The following is a 20,040-nucleotide window of genomic DNA, read 5'->3' on the forward strand; positions in this document are numbered from 1 at the left end:
GTGAGATCAAAGGAAAATATCGTAAAATAGTGATAAAACATGTTATCTCAATCAATAGTGATAAAACATGTTATCTCAATCAATAGTGATAAAACATGTTATCTCAATCAATAGTGATAAAACATGTTATCTCAATCGTAAAATAGTGATAAAACATGTTATCTCAATCAATAGTGATAAAACATGTTATCTCAATCAATAGTGATAAAACATGTTATCTCAATCGTAAAATAGTGATAAAACATGTTATCTCAATCAATTGTAAAATAGTGATAAAACATGTTATCTCAATCGTAAAATAGTGATAAAACATGTTATCTCAATCAATTGTAAAATAGTGATAAAACATGTTATCTCAATCAATTGTAAAATAGTGATAAAACATGTTATCTCAATCAATAGTGATAAAACATGTTATCTCAATCGTAAAATAGTGATAAAACATGTTATCTCAATCAATAGTGATAAAACATGTTATCTTAATCAATAGTGATAAAACATGTTATCTCAATCGTAAAATAGTGATAAATATAGAATAACCATACATTGTCTCGAAATATCAATGTTATTTGTACAAGGCTTAGAAACAGGTAGAAAGCGAGGCTGTGCCGAGCATTTCTACCTGTTTCGAGCCGAGTACAAATAACAGATTGATATTTTGAGACAATGTATGGTTATTCTTTATATACTGCAACTCTTATAACTGTTCAAAATGAAGTATTTAGGGTAAAAAACGTCATTCTTTTATTGTGAGCGGACAACGTAAAATTGCCGCGAACCTGTATGTTTTATTGACGTCATAAATAAAACTCTACGGAAACGCATTGTCAACGTCATAAACAAGGTGATATACGGTCAGTGACTGTATATCACAAATAAATATACAGTCAATGCAATTTGACTGCTCAAATAGCACAGCTGCAGTATATAACATGTTATCTCAATCAATTGTAAAATAGTGATAAAACATGTTATCTCAATCAATTGTAAAATAGTGATAAAACATGTTATCTCAATCAATTGCATGCAGCAACACATGTCCAACCTGATATTGGTCGTATAAAATCAGTAAGACACCTACTACCAGCTGTTTGTTTATAATCTGTAATTTTCAACTTTTGAAACTTTTCTTCACAAATTTCTGCAGTTGGGTAGTAGCTTGGCAGTAATGAGTTGTAATATGCCAAAGCAATGAGATGTCAGAACCAACTTCCTGTTTTGATACGATGAATTATGATAATAATAAAATTCTCCATTTAACAAGGGATAGACACATTTAAAAATGACATGTTAATCTTCCATGAGGCCTTCAAAAACTATTAATACAAATAGAAAAGATAATAAATAGGGGTCCTCTTCACAGTCCTTGTTTAACCATTATCTACTTTTTTGAAACATCAGAGAGAATGATTTAGTATCAAGTGTCAGTTGTATATATAAAATTTATTTGTACTAGCCACAAAACAGGAGGAAAGCTCAGCAAGCCTCAGTTTTTGTCTTGTTTCAAAGTTCATACAAATAAATTTCATATTTTCTGACAATGTATATATATTGTGTTTATGTATTTAATTCTCACTAACATTTCTATATTTTATTTGTACTTTGACAGGATGATTGGAAGGAGATGAATGCTAGCATACAAACTGGTATGCAGAACGGCTGGGTTAAACCACATATAGGAAAGGAATACAGTTTAAACCAGTCATCCACAGCTCATAATGATGTTATAAATAACACTGGTACCCAGGGGAAACTAGTCATTAAACTATAATTAAGACAATTTGTGTTTTATATTTATGAACATGTGATTCAAGCTAGAAGCTTTTTATGTTTAAAATACAATGTGATTAGAATAATATGCAATTTTTGATTTGTAAGATATTATCGTTATAACTGTACATTAGGTATGATTGCAAGAGATATGTTTAACTTCAGTAAAAACTCTCGTTTTTATTTCAAAACCATTATTTTTTTGTAGCAATTCCTGCAATCGTATTAATTTATGTATGTGTGTCCTGCAATTAACAATGGCAATAATTAATCATGTAAGACATGAAAACAAGACGTTATAAACATTAAACGCATTTTTAAGGATGTATAAAAATGGAATCAGAGCTAAAAATGAGCAAATAACAGCCTATAAAAAGTTTTGGTACAAAGTTTTGAATTAAAAGTTTCAAATTTGGAAACTCTTTATTAGGGGTTGTAAAGGGTTATTCCTGTGAATTTTTTTTTCATTTCTTTTTTCGGGTTTCTTATAGGTCAATGTGGTCAGTTAACCTTGTTAGATCAATATAGCTGGTGATTTAAATTCCAAATTTGTGAATGACAAAACCTGTGGTCAAAAGTTAAAACTTTAATTCAAAGCCTATACTCAATCTTTCTGCCCTTCTTTTGACTGGTGGTCATGATACTGTATAGTGGTTTTATTTTCACGGGTGTAAAATTTCACGATTTTCGTTGAATAAGGTATACAAAATATTTTGGCGGTTATTATTTTAGCAGATTCACTGTTTTCATCAATACCTTTGCATGTACACTTTAAAATTGGCGGATTTTTTTCTGGCCATTTCGTTCTATCCACGAAAATAAGCGAAAATTAATACCCTGCGAACCTAACCCACTATACAATATAAGGTTAGAAAGTGCCAAGACAACAACAAACAATGAGTCAATATCATATTTTAAATGCTGAAAGCAGAAACCATTCAAATTTAATTGCTCTTTCAACTATGCATATTTTGCCCTTATGAACTACAACCTGAGTGTAAGGATCAAGTCTTTAACATTGTTATTTGTTTATGATAATATTAGTTTGTAATATAAATTTTTAAAAGAAATTGTTATTTTACATATATCTGTTCAGATATATTTTATATAGCATTGAAATATTATAGTTAAGACAAAACACATATAGTGTACAGTTTCTTTGTCCAAAGTTGATGCTTAAAAGTAAGCAACTTTGAAAAAGGTCTAGTAATGGAAAATTTGTATTTAGTTCACATAATATTTTTTTTTTTAAACTTTGAAAATAAGAATCCCAATTTTGACGGCTACTGAAAATGATTTATAATTTGATAAAAGTCTGTTTATACTTTCCTCAATTACTGGATCAGTCAAGCATTTGTAAAATACATTTTTGTCGAGCCTGCAACTTTTATTGCAGAAAGCTCGACATAGGGATAGTGATCCGGCGGCGGCTACGGCGGCGGTGGCTACGGCAGCGGCAGCGGTGTTAGCTAACTTCTTAAAAGCTTTATATTTTAGAAGGTGGAAGACCTGGATGCTTCATACTTTGTATATAGATGCCTCATGTTACGAAGTTTCCGTCACACACATGTCCAATGTCCTTGACCTCATTTTCATGGTTCAGTGACCACTTGAAAAAAAAGTTCAGATTTTTTGTAATGTTGAATTCTCTCTTATTATAAGTAATAGGATAACTATATTTGATATGTGCGTACCTTGAAAGGTCCTCATGTCTGTCAGACAGTTTTCACTTGACCTCGACCTCATTTCATGGATCAGTGAACAAGGTTAAGTTTTGGTGGTCAGGTCCATATCTCAGATACTACAAGCAATAGGGCTAGTATATTCGGTGTATGGAAGGACTGTACGGTGTAGATGTCCAACTGGCAGGTGTCATCTGACCTTGACCTCATTTTCATGGTTTAGTGGTTATAGTTAAATTTTTGTGTTTTGGTCTGTTTTTCTCATACTATATGCAATAGGTCTACTATATTTGTTGTATGGAATGATTGTAAGGTGTACCTATCTAGCGGGCAGATGTCATGTGACCTTGACCTCATTTTCATGGTTCAGTGGTCAAAGTTAAGTTTTTGAGTTTTGGTCTTTTTATCTAATACTATATGCCATAGGTTAACTATATTTGGTGTATGGAAATATGTTATGATCTTTATGTTAGTCGCGCAGGTTTTATTTGACCGTGACCTCATTTTCACGGTTCATTGCACAGTGTTAAGTTTTTGTGTTTTGGTCTATTTTTCTTAAACTATAAGTAAAATGTCAACTATATATGTTGTATAGAAGCATTGTTAGCTGTACATGTCTGCCTGGCATGGTTCATCTGACCTTGACCTCATTTTCAAGGTTCATTGGTCTTTGTTTAGTTATCTTGGTTAATGTTAAGTTTATGTGACAGTTGTATTAAAGCTTAGCTTTATACTTAGGACTATCAACATAATATCAATGATTAGTATAGAAGGCGAGACATTTCAGCGTGTGCACTCTTGTTCATAAGAAGTGGAACATATCTAAACTTTTGTTGAAATTTTGCAGTAAATGGGAGATAACCCATTCTTGAAAAATGATAGTAAATTGATAGCATTGATAGTTAAAAAAAACATCTGATAAAAAAAAAACCTGAATGCAAAATACATAAACCTTCAAAGTCTTATATAAGTCATGTCAGTTATTTGTCTGAAGATTGCTGCTGTATAGACATTTTGCCCTCATGCTGCGTAAAACAAACCCTTTCAATTTGTCAGAAGGCCTGTATTGAGTGTCAACAATTCATCACCAAAGGTAATTTTATAATCTTCTAGTCAAGTTTTATTGATATTTATTGAAAGCTTTATCATGAGGTCTGTAAATATGTGTTTTTGTTTTACAATTTCTGCAATGATTTGAAACAAAAATAGCTATGCATGTACATTTACTTATAAAGTTTATGTTAAAGAACAATCAGTGTTATCAAATTTAGGTCAACACCATAAGTCATAGTGAAGCAATAACATAAACCTATGTGTTATAAAAATTAGGTCAACACCATGAGTCATAGTGAAGCAATAACATAAACCTATGTGTTATAAAAATTAGGTCAACACCATGAGTCATAGTGAAGCAATAACATAAACCTATGTGCTATCAAATTTAAAACAAATCTACAAACATTTTGTCTGATTTTACATTCAAATGCATGTATGAATATTTTTCTGAATTTACATTCAAATGTATGAAATGAAAATCTATGCAATGTATTCAAGAAATCAAATTGATTCAATTTAATGATTAAAAATTATATTGGCTTTTATATAGCATAATATTTTAAATAAATAATGATAAACAATAAGTGTTAGTGACTTGTAATTGATCTGAAAGTTAATCCATCCAATATTTATAGGGGGTTCCCCAACCCAGGATAAAGGGGCTTCCAACGATATGTCTCCATTCAAATACATTGATCATCCAAAAAAAGGGGAGATTCAGTGTTAGAAGACCATATTTTGACCTATAAAGGGGAGATTCCAATCCCTAGAACTCCTCCTGGAGCGGCCACTGTACATGCACCATAAAGTACTATAATATCTATAAAAAGTATTGATAATGATAGTAATTGATATCTACTAGGCGTCAAGCAACACATGGACTGCATATTCCTGATGAAAACATTTTATATGAATAGATGTTAGAAGATTTGATTTGAGTGCCAATGAGATAACTCTCCATCCAAGTCATAATTTGTAAAAGTAGAACCATTAAAGGTCTAAATAGGGTCTTCTTACACTGATCAAACTATAAAGGGTTAAAAAAAATACTAGTGTAAAACCATTAAAACAGGAAAATCAACGTTTATGTTGTTAGATATAAATAAGAAGATGAGGTATAAGTGACAATGAGACAATTCTCCATTCATATCACAATTTGTAAAAGTAAACCAGGTGCAGGAGTTTCTCACATCATTGAAGACCCATTTGTGGGCTTCAGCTGCTGTTTGCACTATGATCGGGTTGTCTCTTTGACACATTCCCCATTTCCATTCTCAATTTTATACATTATATATTTGGAGGTCAAAGTACGGTCTTCAACACTGAGCCTTGGCTCACACCAAACACCAAACTGTAAAGAACCTCAAAAAATGACTGGTGTAAAACTCTTCAAACAGGAAAACCAAGGTTTTAATCTATATAAAAAACAAGAAACATTTACAAACTGCATAAACAAACGACAACCACTGAACATCAGATCTATGACTTAGGACAGATGAAAACAATACAGCAGGTTTAAACGTTTTAATAGGTACCAACCTTCACCCATTACCTGAAATAATAATGTAACATCACAACCAAGGATGTATAAGTAACATACGTCCTTGTCACAACATAGATAAACGAACTATAAAATATCAATCTGATTACTTGTCTAGTTTTGGCTATAATCTAAGTCCTTTTAAATTGACCAGCTCTTCATCATTTAAATTATGTTTTTGATTTTCTAATATTTTGGCATTGATAATCACATGACAAAATATGAATGAATTAAAATGAAAAGAACGGCTTATTTAATGATAAAATAATTAATAATATATTTTTAAGTTTCACCTCAGAAAGCCAAGAGATTTATATGCATTTGATATGAAGTTGTGATAGTGATTGTTCCATTTCAAGTTAGACTGTAAGGTTACGCCGAGATATTTTACTGATGTTACTGGTTCTAAAATATGGTAATGTTGTTCGGTGTGAGCCAAGGCTCCGTGTTGAAGGCAATACATTGACCTATAATGGTCTACTTTTATATATTGTTATTTGGATGGAGAGGTGTCTCATTGGCACTCACACCACATCTTCCTATATCTATGTAGAATGTAATCGTGTTTGAATAGTTTCCTGTTCTGTGTGATGGTTAAAATGGTGCATTTACCTGGATGAAAGGCCATGAGTCAATCAGCCTCCCATCTACCTGCGGCATTAAGATCTGTTTGAAAGTTTCGTAATTTCCTGTGTTTGAGGTATTCTGGAAATGTGAATTGAAAAGAGTAAAGTCCCAAGGACAGTTCCTTAGGGCACACCTGATGTAACGGGTGCTGTATTTAATGTTATTCAATCTATAACCACTGTATGTGTACGGTCCGATAGGAAAGATGATTCCATTTTAGAGTGTGATATTGAATGCCATATTATTAAAGTTTGTAGAGTAGACTTTTGTGGGGTCTGTTTGTACATTTTTGCTGTTGTTGTTATGAAGTTCTGAACTTAGAGGAAAATCAATTCGGAAAGTCCATAATCACATGGCAAAATCAAATAACTAAACGCATCAAAAACGAATGGATAAGATCTGTCATATTCCTGACTTGGTACAGGCATTTTCAAATGTAGAAAATGGTGGATTAAACCTGGTTTTAAATTTTAATTGAATGAGTTGTGATTCACATGATCTCGATTTTCGGAAACCATGCTGGAGGTCGTAGAGTATGATTTGCCTCAATGATGTTACTTGTCACAAAATGCTCTTTCAATTAACAACAAATACGAGTGAGTGTAATTGATCTATAGTTTTCAGCCTTGTATCGTTCGCCCTTTTAAAATGCGGATACGCGCAGACACTGCCTTTGGTGAAACAACCCTAAGCAGCCATCACACTTGAACGAGTGATGGCACTCATAATTATAATATGTATCAATCTAAGAGTACTCATAATAAACGAATAAAACAGAGAATTTAACTGGTGAATATGTCAAAGAGACAACAATCCGACAAAGAGCAGACAACAGTAGAAGGCTATTAATAGTTCTTCAATGCTAGTTAAAAGCCATCTAATATTAGTGAATCATGTTCCCTAGACTAAAGTAAAGTTTCTATACAGTAAACAAAACTATTTAGTTTATTAGAACGCAAATTTTTATAGTATATATGTTGGTTAATTTTATTTAAAAAATCAACAGTAAAATAATTAATTGAAGTCTTGAATTTCAAAGGTAGTTTTGCACTCTCTACCAGACTCTTTGTCTATAGCTGTTATAGATATTTCTGTTTCTCCAAAGTGAAATATGACATCTACGTCCCGAGAATGTTTGGTCGGATTCGGTATCTCTACCTCAACTTCGCCGAGTTTCAAGCAGCCACCTTCGTCGATAAATTCAACGTTATCTTTTTCTGTATAATATATTGGTAGGAAATGTGATTGCTGGAATTCCTCCGACGTACCGTATGTGTGTTTTAATTCTTTTCCTATATGTACTGATGTATTTGCTTTCATGAAAGGTTGGAATACATTGTCACACAAAACATTGCCATCGACGTAGACTTTCCGTCTTAAGCTATCTTTAGATTCGTCAAAAAGTCTCACGACTTCAACACCATAAGTATACCTTGTTATCCGCGATGATATGGAATCCGGTTTGTATCCGAACAAAACGGCACCTTTTAGAACTGCAATACCAGCTTCGTCCGGCACGGTGACATGTTTGTCGGGAAAACCCAACTTTACGGCTTCCTGAACCAGTTTGCATTCTGCAAACCCACCGACGAGAAGGATATGTCCTACTTCTGCAGCATGGCTTTCATACATAACGGAATTAATCAAAGAAACAATGTTCTCTATTGTAAGAGCAAAAAGCGATTTGGCATACGATGCGTCCATTCGAAATTTATCGTGATAGAGCTTACAATAGTCAGCAAACGCAGACGATGCTACAACATTTTGGATATTATCGTTTAGTTCTGACTGACATAGTTTGTCTAAAATTGTATTTGGAATTGTTATATTAACCAAACCAGTTTTGTCTGGTTTCAGTGTCCTTTTGACGTTTTCGAAAGACCTGACCAAACCCAGATAGTCCTCTGGAAAGTCCACTTTCATTTTGTCTAATAGTTCTTGACCAAAGATATCAACAAAGACTTGAATAAACTGCTTATCTACCGATGTCCCACCACAGTCATTGCCCGAAGCTTTACACAATTCTTTCAGTGAGCCATCGGGCAGCTTTTCGTGTGCTGTTATATCGACTGTTCCGCCTGTAAACACAAAATGAAAAAAAAAATATCATGCAAAAAAGACGTGACAGAACTAAAATGTCAGGGTAGTTGAAAATGATAAAAAAAAAAAAAAACAACGGAAAATTACCATGACGTAATAAACATGAACTTGATGGCCAGTACAAGAAGAAGTATTTCAGAAATATATCATCCTTGTCAACTTATTACAATACGAACATGTTGAATGATTGCCAATGACACATTGCATTTAGCTTTTATATAAAAAAATATTGTTTTTAAAAGGTATTATAACATTATTAACCTGAAATTTTTTTTTCGACAAGTTTAAAAGATTCATATATACACTTCCGGGTTCGGTGAATATAATTATCTTTGAAATAAGGATGTTATATTTTGTTTGTAATAAATTTTCAACAGGTAAGGCTAAATCTCCAAACCAAATATTTGTAAATATGGCAGAATTTAGTCAAGGTTTTGTGTAGTTTGTAGTGAAGAAATCACTGACTTGATAATTGACAAGAGACACATGATAGATTGCAATTGAAATCGACTACAGATAAAGGCATCACAAACGAGATTTGGATATCTAAACAAATAAAAGAACACCACAGTTAAAAAAAAGGGCAATTATAACAAGAAACAGTACAAATAGCTCCTTTTGTAGACAATTTTAGTATTGAGTTTCCTTTGTGTAACTAAACAAAAAAACTAGTCATAGATACCAGTATTGATATTTTGAATTTGTGACAAACGCTCGTTTCGTTCACAAAAGACTCCTCAGTGACGTTGGAATGAAAACAGTTAAAAGGGAAAATAAAGTACGAAGTTGAAGAGCATTGAGGGTTAAAAATTTCTATAATATTTACCAAATAAAGCTTAGGTAATCTATTTTTGAAGTAGAAAAGCTTTTGTATTTCAAAAATGCAAAGTTTTGTAAACAGTTAATCTATAATAATGACAATATCAATGATAATACATGTCAACACAGAAGTACAGCCTACTAGACTGGCGATACCCTGACAAACTCCACAAGACGCCCGTTTTGTCTACACAGGACTCATCAGTGACATTCGAATAAAACAAAGTGTAAAAGCCCAAATAAGTTCGAAGTTGAAAGAGAAAAAAAAAAAAAAAATCAAAACAGAAAGTCTTTCATCAAATAGCAAAATCAAAAGCTCTAACACACCAAACAAATAGATAACAACTTACTTGGTACAGGCATTTACAATTGGCGGATTAAATCTGGTTTTAAAGCTTGCTAAACCTCTCACTTGTATGAAAGTTGCACAAATTTTCAGCATATTGACAACAATGTGTCAACAGAAAAAACCAAGAGAAAATGTACAGCATTAGTCGCGTCATCACATGTACACTTCCAGTAATTAGTATCATTTGACAAACAAGAGCACAGTTTTGTTCTTTGCATTATGTAAGAACGCGTAAATTAAAAAAGTTACTACAGTTTAACATTTTGATCTTCATACCTCCAAGGTCAACTACGATATACTTAGATCCAATATTGACAATGTCTACGCTACCAGCAGATGGAAAAGTTTGACAGAATACCGAAGCTGCCTCAGGTTCAAGTGCTAAAGTCAATTTGTCCTCTGGAATGCCAGCCTGTAAAACACATTAAAAAGAAATGTGTGTTGGTGCATTTGATTATCAACAGATATGAATTACAATGGCAGTATATAATTGCACACATTTGAATTCCGTCAGGCTATTTACTTTTGACACATACTTTGTGAATGTAATTGGAATGAAATAAATAAAAAATAATGCATTAAGCAATGATTTACGAAATCTCAAAGCTGACATCGTTTTAATTTGATTTAAAAAGTAAAATAACAAAAATACCGAACTCCGTGGAAAATTATAATCGGAAAGTCTCTAATCAAATGACAAAGTCAAAATCCCAAACACATCAAATGAATACTTAAGAACTGTCATATTCCTGATTTGGCACAGTCTTTTTCTTTTGAGGAAATAGTGGATTAAAACTGGTATTATAGCTAGTCAAAACTCTCACTTGAATGACAATTGCATACAATTCCCTAATATACAACGATATGCAAACAAAACAAACAGAAATAATAGGTAAAACTATAAAAAATGTAACTGACTTTTTATTGCTGCTGAAATGCTGTTATAAATGCAAGAATGTATTGTTATTCGAATTGATGAAGGTCAACAAGTAATAAATGTATTAATATGTAATGGCAAGGTGGTTGTTATTTACCATTCCAGCAACCTTTCTCATAAAAAGTTTTGCCGTATCTGTCCATATTGCAGGAACTGTCAAAACCCATCTTGTGTTTTCATCAAGCATTACATTCTTGATTTCTATAACACCTTTCATATGATTCTTTAGTGCCTCGATCGACAATGAGAAGACCTCTATTGCAGGAAGTGCTTTTCCTCTGACATCTTCTAGAACCATACCCATTGCTATATCCTAAAGGGAATATAACAAGAAGAAAAAAAAAGATATGAATATAATGACATTGAAAAGTAAATTGATAGAAATCGTAGAAAGTTATGTATCATTTTTGTGTATTCTTTTATTTTGCTGAAACTTCTTTTTAACGGAAACCGGTTTGGCGAAAGGAAATCTCTAATATTTCTAAATATCATACATTCAGACCATGCAAAACATTTAAAATAAGACATGTTACAAAATTGTGAATCTCAATTGTCAGTTAACCTTGCTTACAAAGTGTCGTTTTGAATTGTGGCTTTGGGAATAAATCATTTACATTTGTTTCCTTCATCGAAAATAAGGTTAGTCTTTGCATTATCTATAAATATCCAAGTTTTTATTTCGCAGCCATGTACATGAACGTTTAAGTTCACATACTTAGTACAACGTTTCGAAAGCATGCATAGCGTCACTGATGATGAATAAAGGCAACAGTAGTATACCGCTGTTCAAAACTCATAAATCTATGGACAAAAAACAAAATCGGGGTAACAAACTAAAACTGAGGGAAACGCATTAAATATTAGAGGAGAACAACGACACAACATTAAAATGTAACACACACAGCAACGGACTAAGCATTAGACAAACTCCGATGAGAATAACCAATATAACATCAAAACCAAATACATGAATTTTGGATAGAAGAGAATAACCAATATAACATCAAAACCAAATACATGAATTTGGGATAGAAAAGTACCGTGACACGTCTTATAGTAATGTGAATTCACTCTCAAATATAGGAGAAAACAAACGACACAACGGAAACACAACGTACAAATGTTACACACACAGAAACGAACTATGATATAACAGTGGCCATTTTCCTGACTTGGTTCAGGACATTTTTAAAGAAAAAGGTTGAACCTGGTTTTGTGGCATGCCAAACCTCGCACTTTGATGGCGATGAGTCTTTTATAGACGAAATGCGCGTCTTGCGTAATTACTAAATTTAGTTATGGTATCTATGATGAGTCAGTTTATTGTACAATATTGCCAAAACCTGTTTGTAGGAACTTTTGTTGATATATTAGTAATTTAATATACTGCATTTTGGAAGCCTAGCGACGGTAAGCAGTTACCTTGTTATTATGCAAATTCATCTTGAATCTGTAAAAGAAATAGTAGTCATCCTGCTGCCCATCTAAAACTATATCTGTGTATTGGTTTTCTGCTTCATATCCGAAAGCTACAATTTCTTTATCCTTTGTTAGGAGTAGACATGTTGGAGTCTTCAATGATATAGCTTCTCTGATACCAGCATTCCAAGATTGGTTGGACAGTATTTGTACTTCTGGCAATTTAGTTTTCAATGGCGATACCGAAAACGCATACCCTGAGTATGTTGTTCCAAAGTCAATAGCTGCTAAATTTATAGACATGGTAATAATGTCTCTGAGTATGCGTCTGATGGACCTCGGTTATTGATCTTCAACTGCCTCTACAGGTTTCTACGGTAATAAAATACATATATTTGACTTTAAATGAAATAAAAAGAGATATCTGATACGATGAATGTTAAAATAAGTCAGTGAATATTACATAGTCAAAGTGAAAGTAAAATTCCAGCTTGATATTTTCATGTTATTATTCACAACATCAGCAATGAATGTTCTTCACTCATGACCTTATTTTCGTATCAGGGTCATTATAAGAGTTTTTAAAAAATTATTTACTGCTATTGTAAATGGGTCTCCATCTTATCATATATTTCTATTGCTTGTTTTTGCTTGTCTTGATTTTCATTATTATTTCTAAATTTTAAAATTCATTCTACAAAAAGAGGGACTTTTTCGTGGACAAAAACGAAAAAAAGTAAAACAATTTACCTTGATTTTCCATGGCAAGTTTGATTTTGTCCGTTGATTTCATTTAAAGAAAACTAAATTATTTAGATATATTGTTACGCGCATGTGCAATGATGGAATATTGAAATTTTTAAAGTTTGTACAAATTTAAATAAGTTACATACATTTCCTCTTTTAAACAATTATGAAGTTTCAAAATTCAATGTGTCTACTAACAATGACTTAATGCTACTTACTTCTTATTATATATATTTATCAGTTTTCCTTTGATTTCATTCAAATATAAATCTGAAGTAAACGGACTTTCTGAAAATTTTCTGTTATCTGATTTAAAATTCCCAATTATTATGTAATACATCTAAATATAGAACAGTTTTTCTTGAAAGGAAATTTGTAAAACTGTTGTTTATTTGAGGACAAATTGAAATCAACTAGATGGTCTAAGTATCATAATAATTATTATTTTGTTAGTAAGATTACGCAAGGTAAATATTTCTTTTTTAATCCATTTCATTTTAAACTCAATTGATTGAAAGTTTGTTGAAATAGATATATTCTGTAAAACGAAACTAAAAGTAAAATTTTTCTTTAACCAACATTCTAACTGTTTAAATAACTCTTGAGGTTGACATGGTTAATAATGTTGTATGTACATGTATGAACGTTAACTTCATAACTACTAAGTACCTATTCGTACTAATTTTATGTCATAATAAAAAAGAACGGTAACCAATTGTAATTAAAGTTTTACAATGTAGAAATACTCAATTTGTCTATCAATTAAAACAAAATACATGTCGTGAAGCAAAAGGCGGAATTATCATCATCAGAGATAGGAAATGTACATATCGAACTGAGTAGAAGTTTTAGCCCCTTCTTGTCCTTGATATTTTTGATTTCTCCAGTGTTTCATGTAAAATTATGTTTTATCATACAGATATGTCGGTTTATGTCGCAGCCATCGACTTTGGGACTACCTACTCAGGATATGCCTTCTCGGTATCACATTTAAAAACAAAACTACCGGAAGTACAAATACTATCAAACCAAGCCTGGAATGCTGGGATCAGAGAATCAGTATCATTGAAGACACCCACGTGTTTACTGCTAACAAAAGAAAAGGAAATCGTGTCCTTTGGCTATGAAGCTGAAAACCGATACACTGATATCGTCATGGATGGCGAAGAGGACAAATATTATTATTTCTATAGGTTTAAAATGAACCTGCACGAGAACCAGGTAATTTAGAACAACGTCACATAAAATGTATTTTTCACATTCAATAATTGGAAATGAAAAAAAAAAGAAATTCACTTTAAGCAACTCAACTCAACTATCTAAAATCCTTTAATAGAAAAGCTTTGTTAATTTAAGATTAAAGAGAGACGAAATATACAGAACTCGAAAGTCGAAATCAGTGCCATATCAATAAAACGACGAAAACACAAAACACAACATAGAAATCATAATACTGAGCAACTTGTTCCACAACAAAAAACTTAAAGTGATTTGAGGTGATCTTGGAAGGTAAACAACAGACCCTGCATCAGATGTTGAACACGTCATCTAATATCTAAAACATTGGTTCTAGTGAATGCGATAGAGTTTAGCAAATTACGTTGCTTCAAATGGCCAATACAGTTATTTAATAAGTAGAGGTTTATTTCAGTTTAGTAAGACAAAAAGGATTACTTGTGGTCCACTCGATTTGTTCTATATATTATAAATGCTACGCCATAGTGCGGCATCCGTTTGGCTAATTGTTTTGTATACATAAGCAGTCATATACTTGCGTACTTTGGTTGTATATCAGGATCATCTCAATTTGATTTGTTCTGTGAACATGCTTTATGTAAGTAAGTTCTAGCAATACCATTACGAGAAGCCAATAGGAAGCGAATTTCTGTTAACAAACCATCCTATTCAATATATTCATTTGCCAACTCTTTACCCTGGATTTTCGTTAACCAATCCTTCAGATGTATTGTCATCTTTTGCCACCGGACAAACTATCCTATCATTAACATCTTGTCGGTATTTACAGTCAATTTCTATGGGCATGCTAATAGAAGATGTCAGAGGTCAGACACTGCCAGCAGTAGAGGTGTTCTCGTTGTCTATCCAAGCGCTTAAAGATCACATGTCGCAAACTCTACTTGTGAAGAACATCACATTAGACGATGATACGAACTGGATACTAACCGTACCCGCAATATGGTCTGATACAGCGAAACTGTTTATGCGAAAAGGTGCTGAAATGGTGCGTATGCTATTCATTCTGTGGATTTATTTTTTTATAATCACTGGCATCTGCATTTCAATATTCCTTTCTGGCGTCAGTCTGTCAAATAAAGAGTATATGGTCAATATTACATAACATTAAAATTGTGTAGGAAACAACAACTAAAGAGTGTACCTTAAATTCATATTAACGCTGACATTACAACTATAAATGAAACTGTTACATAAATCCTGTCAAAAGCATGGAAATACTGTATTATCTATTGTGTTTGTGTGTTGAATATGAGAAGACTAACCTGACATTTAGACGTTTCAAATCAAGTTCAATAGAGGAGAGAAGATTTATGCTTCTACAAAATAAACAACCACGAAATTTTAATTAACCTTTTTGCAGAATGCATTTTCATCTGTTATAATGACTCAAAATATACAAATGTTTAGCAAGCATGCTTTAAAAATGACAGATTTCACTTCAATCTTTTAATCCAGGCTGGAATTGCAGAGGACAAGTTAACTTTAGCGCTAGAACCTGAAGCAGCGTCAATATATTGTCAGACATATCCACCACCAGGCAGCTTGGACATAGTTAACACTGATTGTCAATACCTGGTCGTAGACCTTGGAGGTAAGGCTATAGTCACATGGACAAAAATAGTAAGGTTAAATGCAGATGGGTAGGGGAGAACAGTTTCGAAAATTTGAATTGATCAGAAATGAGATCGATATAAACACACGTGGAACCTAAATAATATTATTGATTTTGATGTTTTCTTTACAAAAAGATGCCATTATATATATTTATACCGCACCAGTCGTGTATTTTGACCATAAATGTGAAATTCGTAGGCAAAGTATCTGAAGATCAACAAACCGTATAGAAACAGTAAACAGCTGGTATAATAAAAAAAGGACCATAATTATTGTCATACCCGGAAATGTAATCAAACTATGTACAGACCTAGTTTTTGTTTGTATCTGATTTTACTTAGATTTATGTTAAACTACATACAACAGTGTGTAAACTTGTATCCAATTTCAGCATTTTAGTATATTGAAAATAATCTATATCTACATATTTTTTGCACTTTAACTTACTGAACTTAATGAATGCTTAACAATGATATCACAATATAATTTACGTCTCTAATGACATTTTTGTAGGAGGCACTGTAGACATCACTGCTCACGAAAAGCTTCCGGATGGAACATTGAAAGAGCTATCAAAAGCCTCTGGCAATAACTGCGGAGGAACGTCTGTTGATGAAGAGTTTATACAGATGATGGCAGACATATTTGGACAGCAAGTGATAGACAAGTTAAAACAGGAATCCCCCGATTCTTATTTAAGTTTGATCAGGTGTTTTGAAAACGTTAAAAGAACTATAACTCCAAATAAGTCAGGATTAGTTAATGTTTCTATTCCTAACATAGTTTTAGATAATTTCTGTAAATCGGAATATCTGAAGAGTATTGAAGAAATCGTAGCATCGTGTCCAAAAGCTTCTAACATTCAATTAAAAAATGACAAATTGCGAATAGAGGCAAAGTTTACTAAATCGTTATTTAACCCTACAATAAACGGTATTATTAGTTTGATAAAGACTGTCTTAGACGAAAACGAGGCTCAAAATATCTCACATATCTTGTTAGTTGGAGGATTCGCTGAGTGTGCTTTAATACAGGAGGCAGTTAAATCTGCTTTCCCGGATCGATATGTGATTGTACCGGAAGAAGCAGGTTTGGCCGTTCTTAAAGGAGCTGTTTTATTTAGATATCAACTCAATGCAATATCATCTCGCGTAACAAGATGCACATATGGTGTGGAAATTGTTAGGTCATTTAATCCATTAACAGACGAATTTCATAGAAGGGTTTATAAAGATGGAAAACCACATTGTGAGAATATTTTTCATATTTTTATGCCGGCAAACCGGTCGATTCCAATAGGCATGAAGATAAGGCAAACATTTACTACGTCAAATGCGTATCAGTATGCGCATAGACTTCCTATATATTACACAAATCGGGATAATGTACAATTTACAGACGACGGGACTTGCGTTAAACTTGGTGTCGTTGAAGTAGAAATTCCTAATCCTACAAAACACTTACGAGAAGTCACGATCATTTTTCATTTTGGAGAAACAGAACTGAATATAACTGCGATTGATAAAGAATCAGGAAAAGATTGCCAAACATCTTTTACAATTTATGATTTTATCTAGAATACATATAGTTTTAAAGTTTTCAAGTTTCAAGTTTTTTATTTCTCAAGACCCTTAACCAGGGTATGTGAACAAATACAATTGAATACAATTTAACACAATATAACAAAATAGGTTGATTAAATGAACAAGTTAACATATATACATGATATACATTTCCAAATATATGGAAGACGAACATATTATATAAACAGTAACTTCAATCATTTTACTAAAGAAAGTATGATTTTACAAAATTTTGCAGCTTTGAATATTACATTATAATTGTCTGAGTTAAACAAAGCATGAAATTTATCAACATTTGGATTTGTAGTGAATTCTTTTGGCAATAACATTTTCCTCTCGTTTTTGAAATAAGAACATTGGAATAAATAATGAAATTCATCACCTAATGAGTTACAGTCACAAATATCACAAATTCTATCATCTCTTGCTATTCCCCAAAACCTGCCCTTTAAAACTGGCAGTTTATTATTAACACATCTAAAATTACATAAAGATTTCCTTAAATCTGTAGGAAGTTCTATTAAATATTTTTCAAAACAATGCTTTCTTTTAAAAATTCTATAATTGAGACATTTAGGTGATTCATACACAGTAGCACACCATTTCTGCTTAAATTGGTCACATAACCTTTGCTTTACAATCTTAGCTAGGTTTGACAGATTTAGACACATTTTGAGTTAACCAATATTCAGAACAACCACATTCATTTAGAGTATTTTCAACACAACGTATCCATTCTGAATGGTACATATTTCTGTTATGCATGGTGTATAACAATTTATACAAAATAGATGAAATCTTATCTTGCTTACTACACATGAATCTTTTCCATAGACCAATCATCCTACTTTTAATAAATACATCAATAGGATATCTACCTAGTTCTCCATATATAATACAATTTGGAGTTGACTTCTTAACATTTAAAATAATCTTATAAAATTGTAAGAATAAAGATTCAACAGTATTATTGTTACTATAACCCCACACTTCACACCCATATAACAATATAGGTGCTACCATTGTGTCAAACATTTGTAATTGCAAATCAATAGGCAATCCTAGACTTTATGATACATAGTTTGTTTTGTTGACTTGATTCATTTTTCTCTGCAAATCAAATTATATCTACAGAATTGGCAAATAACAAAAAAAAAACAAAAAAAAACACGTTTTGTTTAGGGTATACATAAAAACAAATGGAAAAAAATGTAATGGTCATTTATGGGATGACATACAATTGATATTAATTATTTCATTAATTTACTAATTGCATGATATTATTAACTTTTTGACTTCGTTGAAGAAAAGTTTACTCATTATCGAGACCAGACCAATCTAAGCAAAGGTCAATGGTAGAACTGAATGAAGAATCAAATGTTAAATACCACTGAAAAGGGTATCAAGAATACTTTTTTGGTATTTTGCAATTTAATATATGTTATACCATTTTGGTTTGTCAAAACAAAGTTTTCTCAATTTTCTCTATTTTTGTAATTTTGTAGTACCTTATTTTTGGAAATAAATAAAAAAGATATCAAAACTTTTATTTTCATTAGTTTTTACACCAATGTAGTACTAGGCTTCAACACATGTAATTTAGTCATAGGTGTTTTTTTCTTCTGGTGATGGATAACTGAAAACTGGTAGAAACTTGTTTTTTTCCCACACATTTCATTGAAAACTTGCCATTTGAACTTTCATATTGAATTTCATAAAATAAAATATCACATTCACAAAAGATTGTAAAAAATCATATATTCCAAGTTCATTTTTGACCATTTTTTATAAATAGATACTTATTATTAAAACAATTTTCTGTTTACAATTTCCTTAGTTGCCCAGGGGGCAAACAATGGATTCCCGTTTACATTTAAAATAAGGCAACAGTAGTATAACGCTGTTCGAAATTCATAAATCGATTGAGAAAAAAACAAATCCGGGTTACAAACTAAAGCTAAGGGAACCACATCAAATATAAGAGAACTACGACACAACAGAAACATTCCACTAAAACACACACAGACATGAACTATAATATAACAATAGTCATTTCCCTGACTTGGTACAGGATATTTAAAAAAAAAATAAAATGGTGGGTTGAACCTGTTTTTGTGGCTAGCCAAACCTCGCGTTTTTATGTCAATGTTAAATATAACATAAACATGACCACATTACATGACAGGACTACAGTACAAATGAATGCAAGAACATGCAGGAAAAAGAAATACACAAATACACATTACAATAGGACATTTCGACATGCTTATAGTTATCAAAGGTACCAGGCTTATAATTTGATACATCATACGTGCGTCTACATACGACTCACCAGTGACGCATAGATCAAAATAGTAAAGAAAGCCAAACAAGTACAAAGTTGAAGATCATTTGTTAACAGTAAATTTATAATACAAATGACCATATAATTGATGATCATGTCAGCACCGAAGTGGTGACTTACCACTTTAAAACCAACTGTCCGTGAAGCAGGAGGCTAAAAAGGTACACTGTATTACCTGGAAGTGGTACATGTATAA

General features: G+C 32.1%; 3 protein-coding genes across 7 annotated transcripts in view; 2 read left to right on the forward strand and 1 right to left on the reverse strand.

Moving 5' to 3' along the window:
- Positions 1-5,092, forward strand: part of LOC143052754 (quinone oxidoreductase-like) — a 38,634-nt gene extending 33,542 nt beyond the window's left edge. For all 3 annotated transcript variants that reach the window (XM_076225860.1, XM_076225861.1, XM_076225863.1), the window contains exon 9: positions 1,610-5,092. In XM_076225860.1, the coding sequence (XP_076081975.1) occupies positions 1,610-1,771 (162 nt within the window). In that variant the 3' untranslated portion in view covers positions 1,772-5,092. The remainder of the gene's footprint in view (positions 1-1,609) is intronic.
- Positions 5,093-7,635: 2,543 nt separating this feature from the next.
- Positions 7,636-13,347, reverse strand: LOC143052755 (heat shock 70 kDa protein 12A-like). 2 transcript variants are annotated; one of them, XM_076225864.1, is made up of 5 exons: positions 13,265-13,347; positions 12,303-12,671; positions 10,978-11,193; positions 10,220-10,355; positions 7,636-8,753 (listed from the first exon to the last, which is right to left on the reverse strand). In XM_076225864.1, exons 2-5 carry the CDS (start codon positions 12,600-12,602, stop codon positions 7,690-7,692), a joined length of 1,716 nt encoding a protein of 571 aa, XP_076081979.1. In that variant the 5' UTR covers positions 12,603-12,671; positions 13,265-13,347; the 3' UTR covers positions 7,636-7,689. The 2 variants fall into 2 exon arrangements, with proteins under 2 accessions (XP_076081979.1, XP_076081980.1); XM_076225865.1 differs by lacking the exon at positions 13,265-13,347 and adding an exon at positions 13,050-13,123.
- A 36-nt stretch (positions 13,348-13,383) lies between these two features.
- On the forward strand, positions 13,384-18,636 carry LOC143052756 (heat shock 70 kDa protein 12B-like). 2 transcript variants are annotated; one of them, XM_076225866.1, is made up of 6 exons: positions 13,384-13,513; positions 13,966-14,267; positions 15,073-15,288; positions 15,759-15,894; positions 16,431-17,504; positions 18,566-18,636. In XM_076225866.1, the coding sequence occupies exons 2-5, from the start codon at positions 13,968-13,970 to the stop codon at positions 17,492-17,494; spliced, it is 1,716 nt and encodes a 571-aa protein (XP_076081981.1). In that variant the 5' UTR covers positions 13,384-13,513; positions 13,966-13,967; the 3' UTR covers positions 17,495-17,504; positions 18,566-18,636. The 2 variants fall into 2 exon arrangements, with proteins under 2 accessions (XP_076081981.1, XP_076081982.1); XM_076225867.1 differs by lacking the exon at positions 18,566-18,636 and having other exon boundaries at positions 16,431-17,510.
- Positions 18,637-20,040: the final 1,404 nt, after the last annotated feature.

The sequence above is a fragment of the Mytilus galloprovincialis genome, chromosome 11 (assembly GCF_965363235.1).
Source record: "Mytilus galloprovincialis chromosome 11, xbMytGall1.hap1.1, whole genome shotgun sequence".
NCBI lineage: Eukaryota > Metazoa > Mollusca > Bivalvia > Mytilida > Mytilidae > Mytilus > Mytilus galloprovincialis.

What these genes read in the sequence shown, in the direction of transcription:
- LOC143052755 (XM_076225864.1), bottom strand. Translation starts at nt 12,602, where the DNA reads ATGTCTATAAATTTAGCAGCTATTGACTTTGGAACAACATACTCAGGG. An exon ending in TGAATTTGCATAATAACAAG is followed by an intron (nt 11,194 to 12,302) that starts GTAACTGCTTAC and finishes TATTCCCTTTAG; the next exon opens with GATATAGCAATGGGTATGGT. An exon ending in TGAGAAAGGTTGCTGGAATG is followed by an intron (nt 10,356 to 10,977) that starts GTAAATAACAAC and finishes TGTGTTTTACAG; the next exon opens with GCTGGCATTCCAGAGGACAA.
- LOC143052756 (XM_076225866.1), top strand. Translation starts at nt 13,968, where the DNA reads ATGTCGGTTTATGTCGCAGCCATCGACTTTGGGACTACCTACTCAGGA. An exon ending in TGAACCTGCACGAGAACCAG is followed by an intron (nt 14,268 to 15,072) that starts GTAATTTAGAAC and finishes CGGTATTTACAG; the next exon opens with TCAATTTCTATGGGCATGCT. An exon ending in CCTGGTCGTAGACCTTGGAG is followed by an intron (nt 15,895 to 16,430) that starts GTAAGGCTATAG and finishes ACATTTTTGTAG; the next exon opens with GAGGCACTGTAGACATCACT.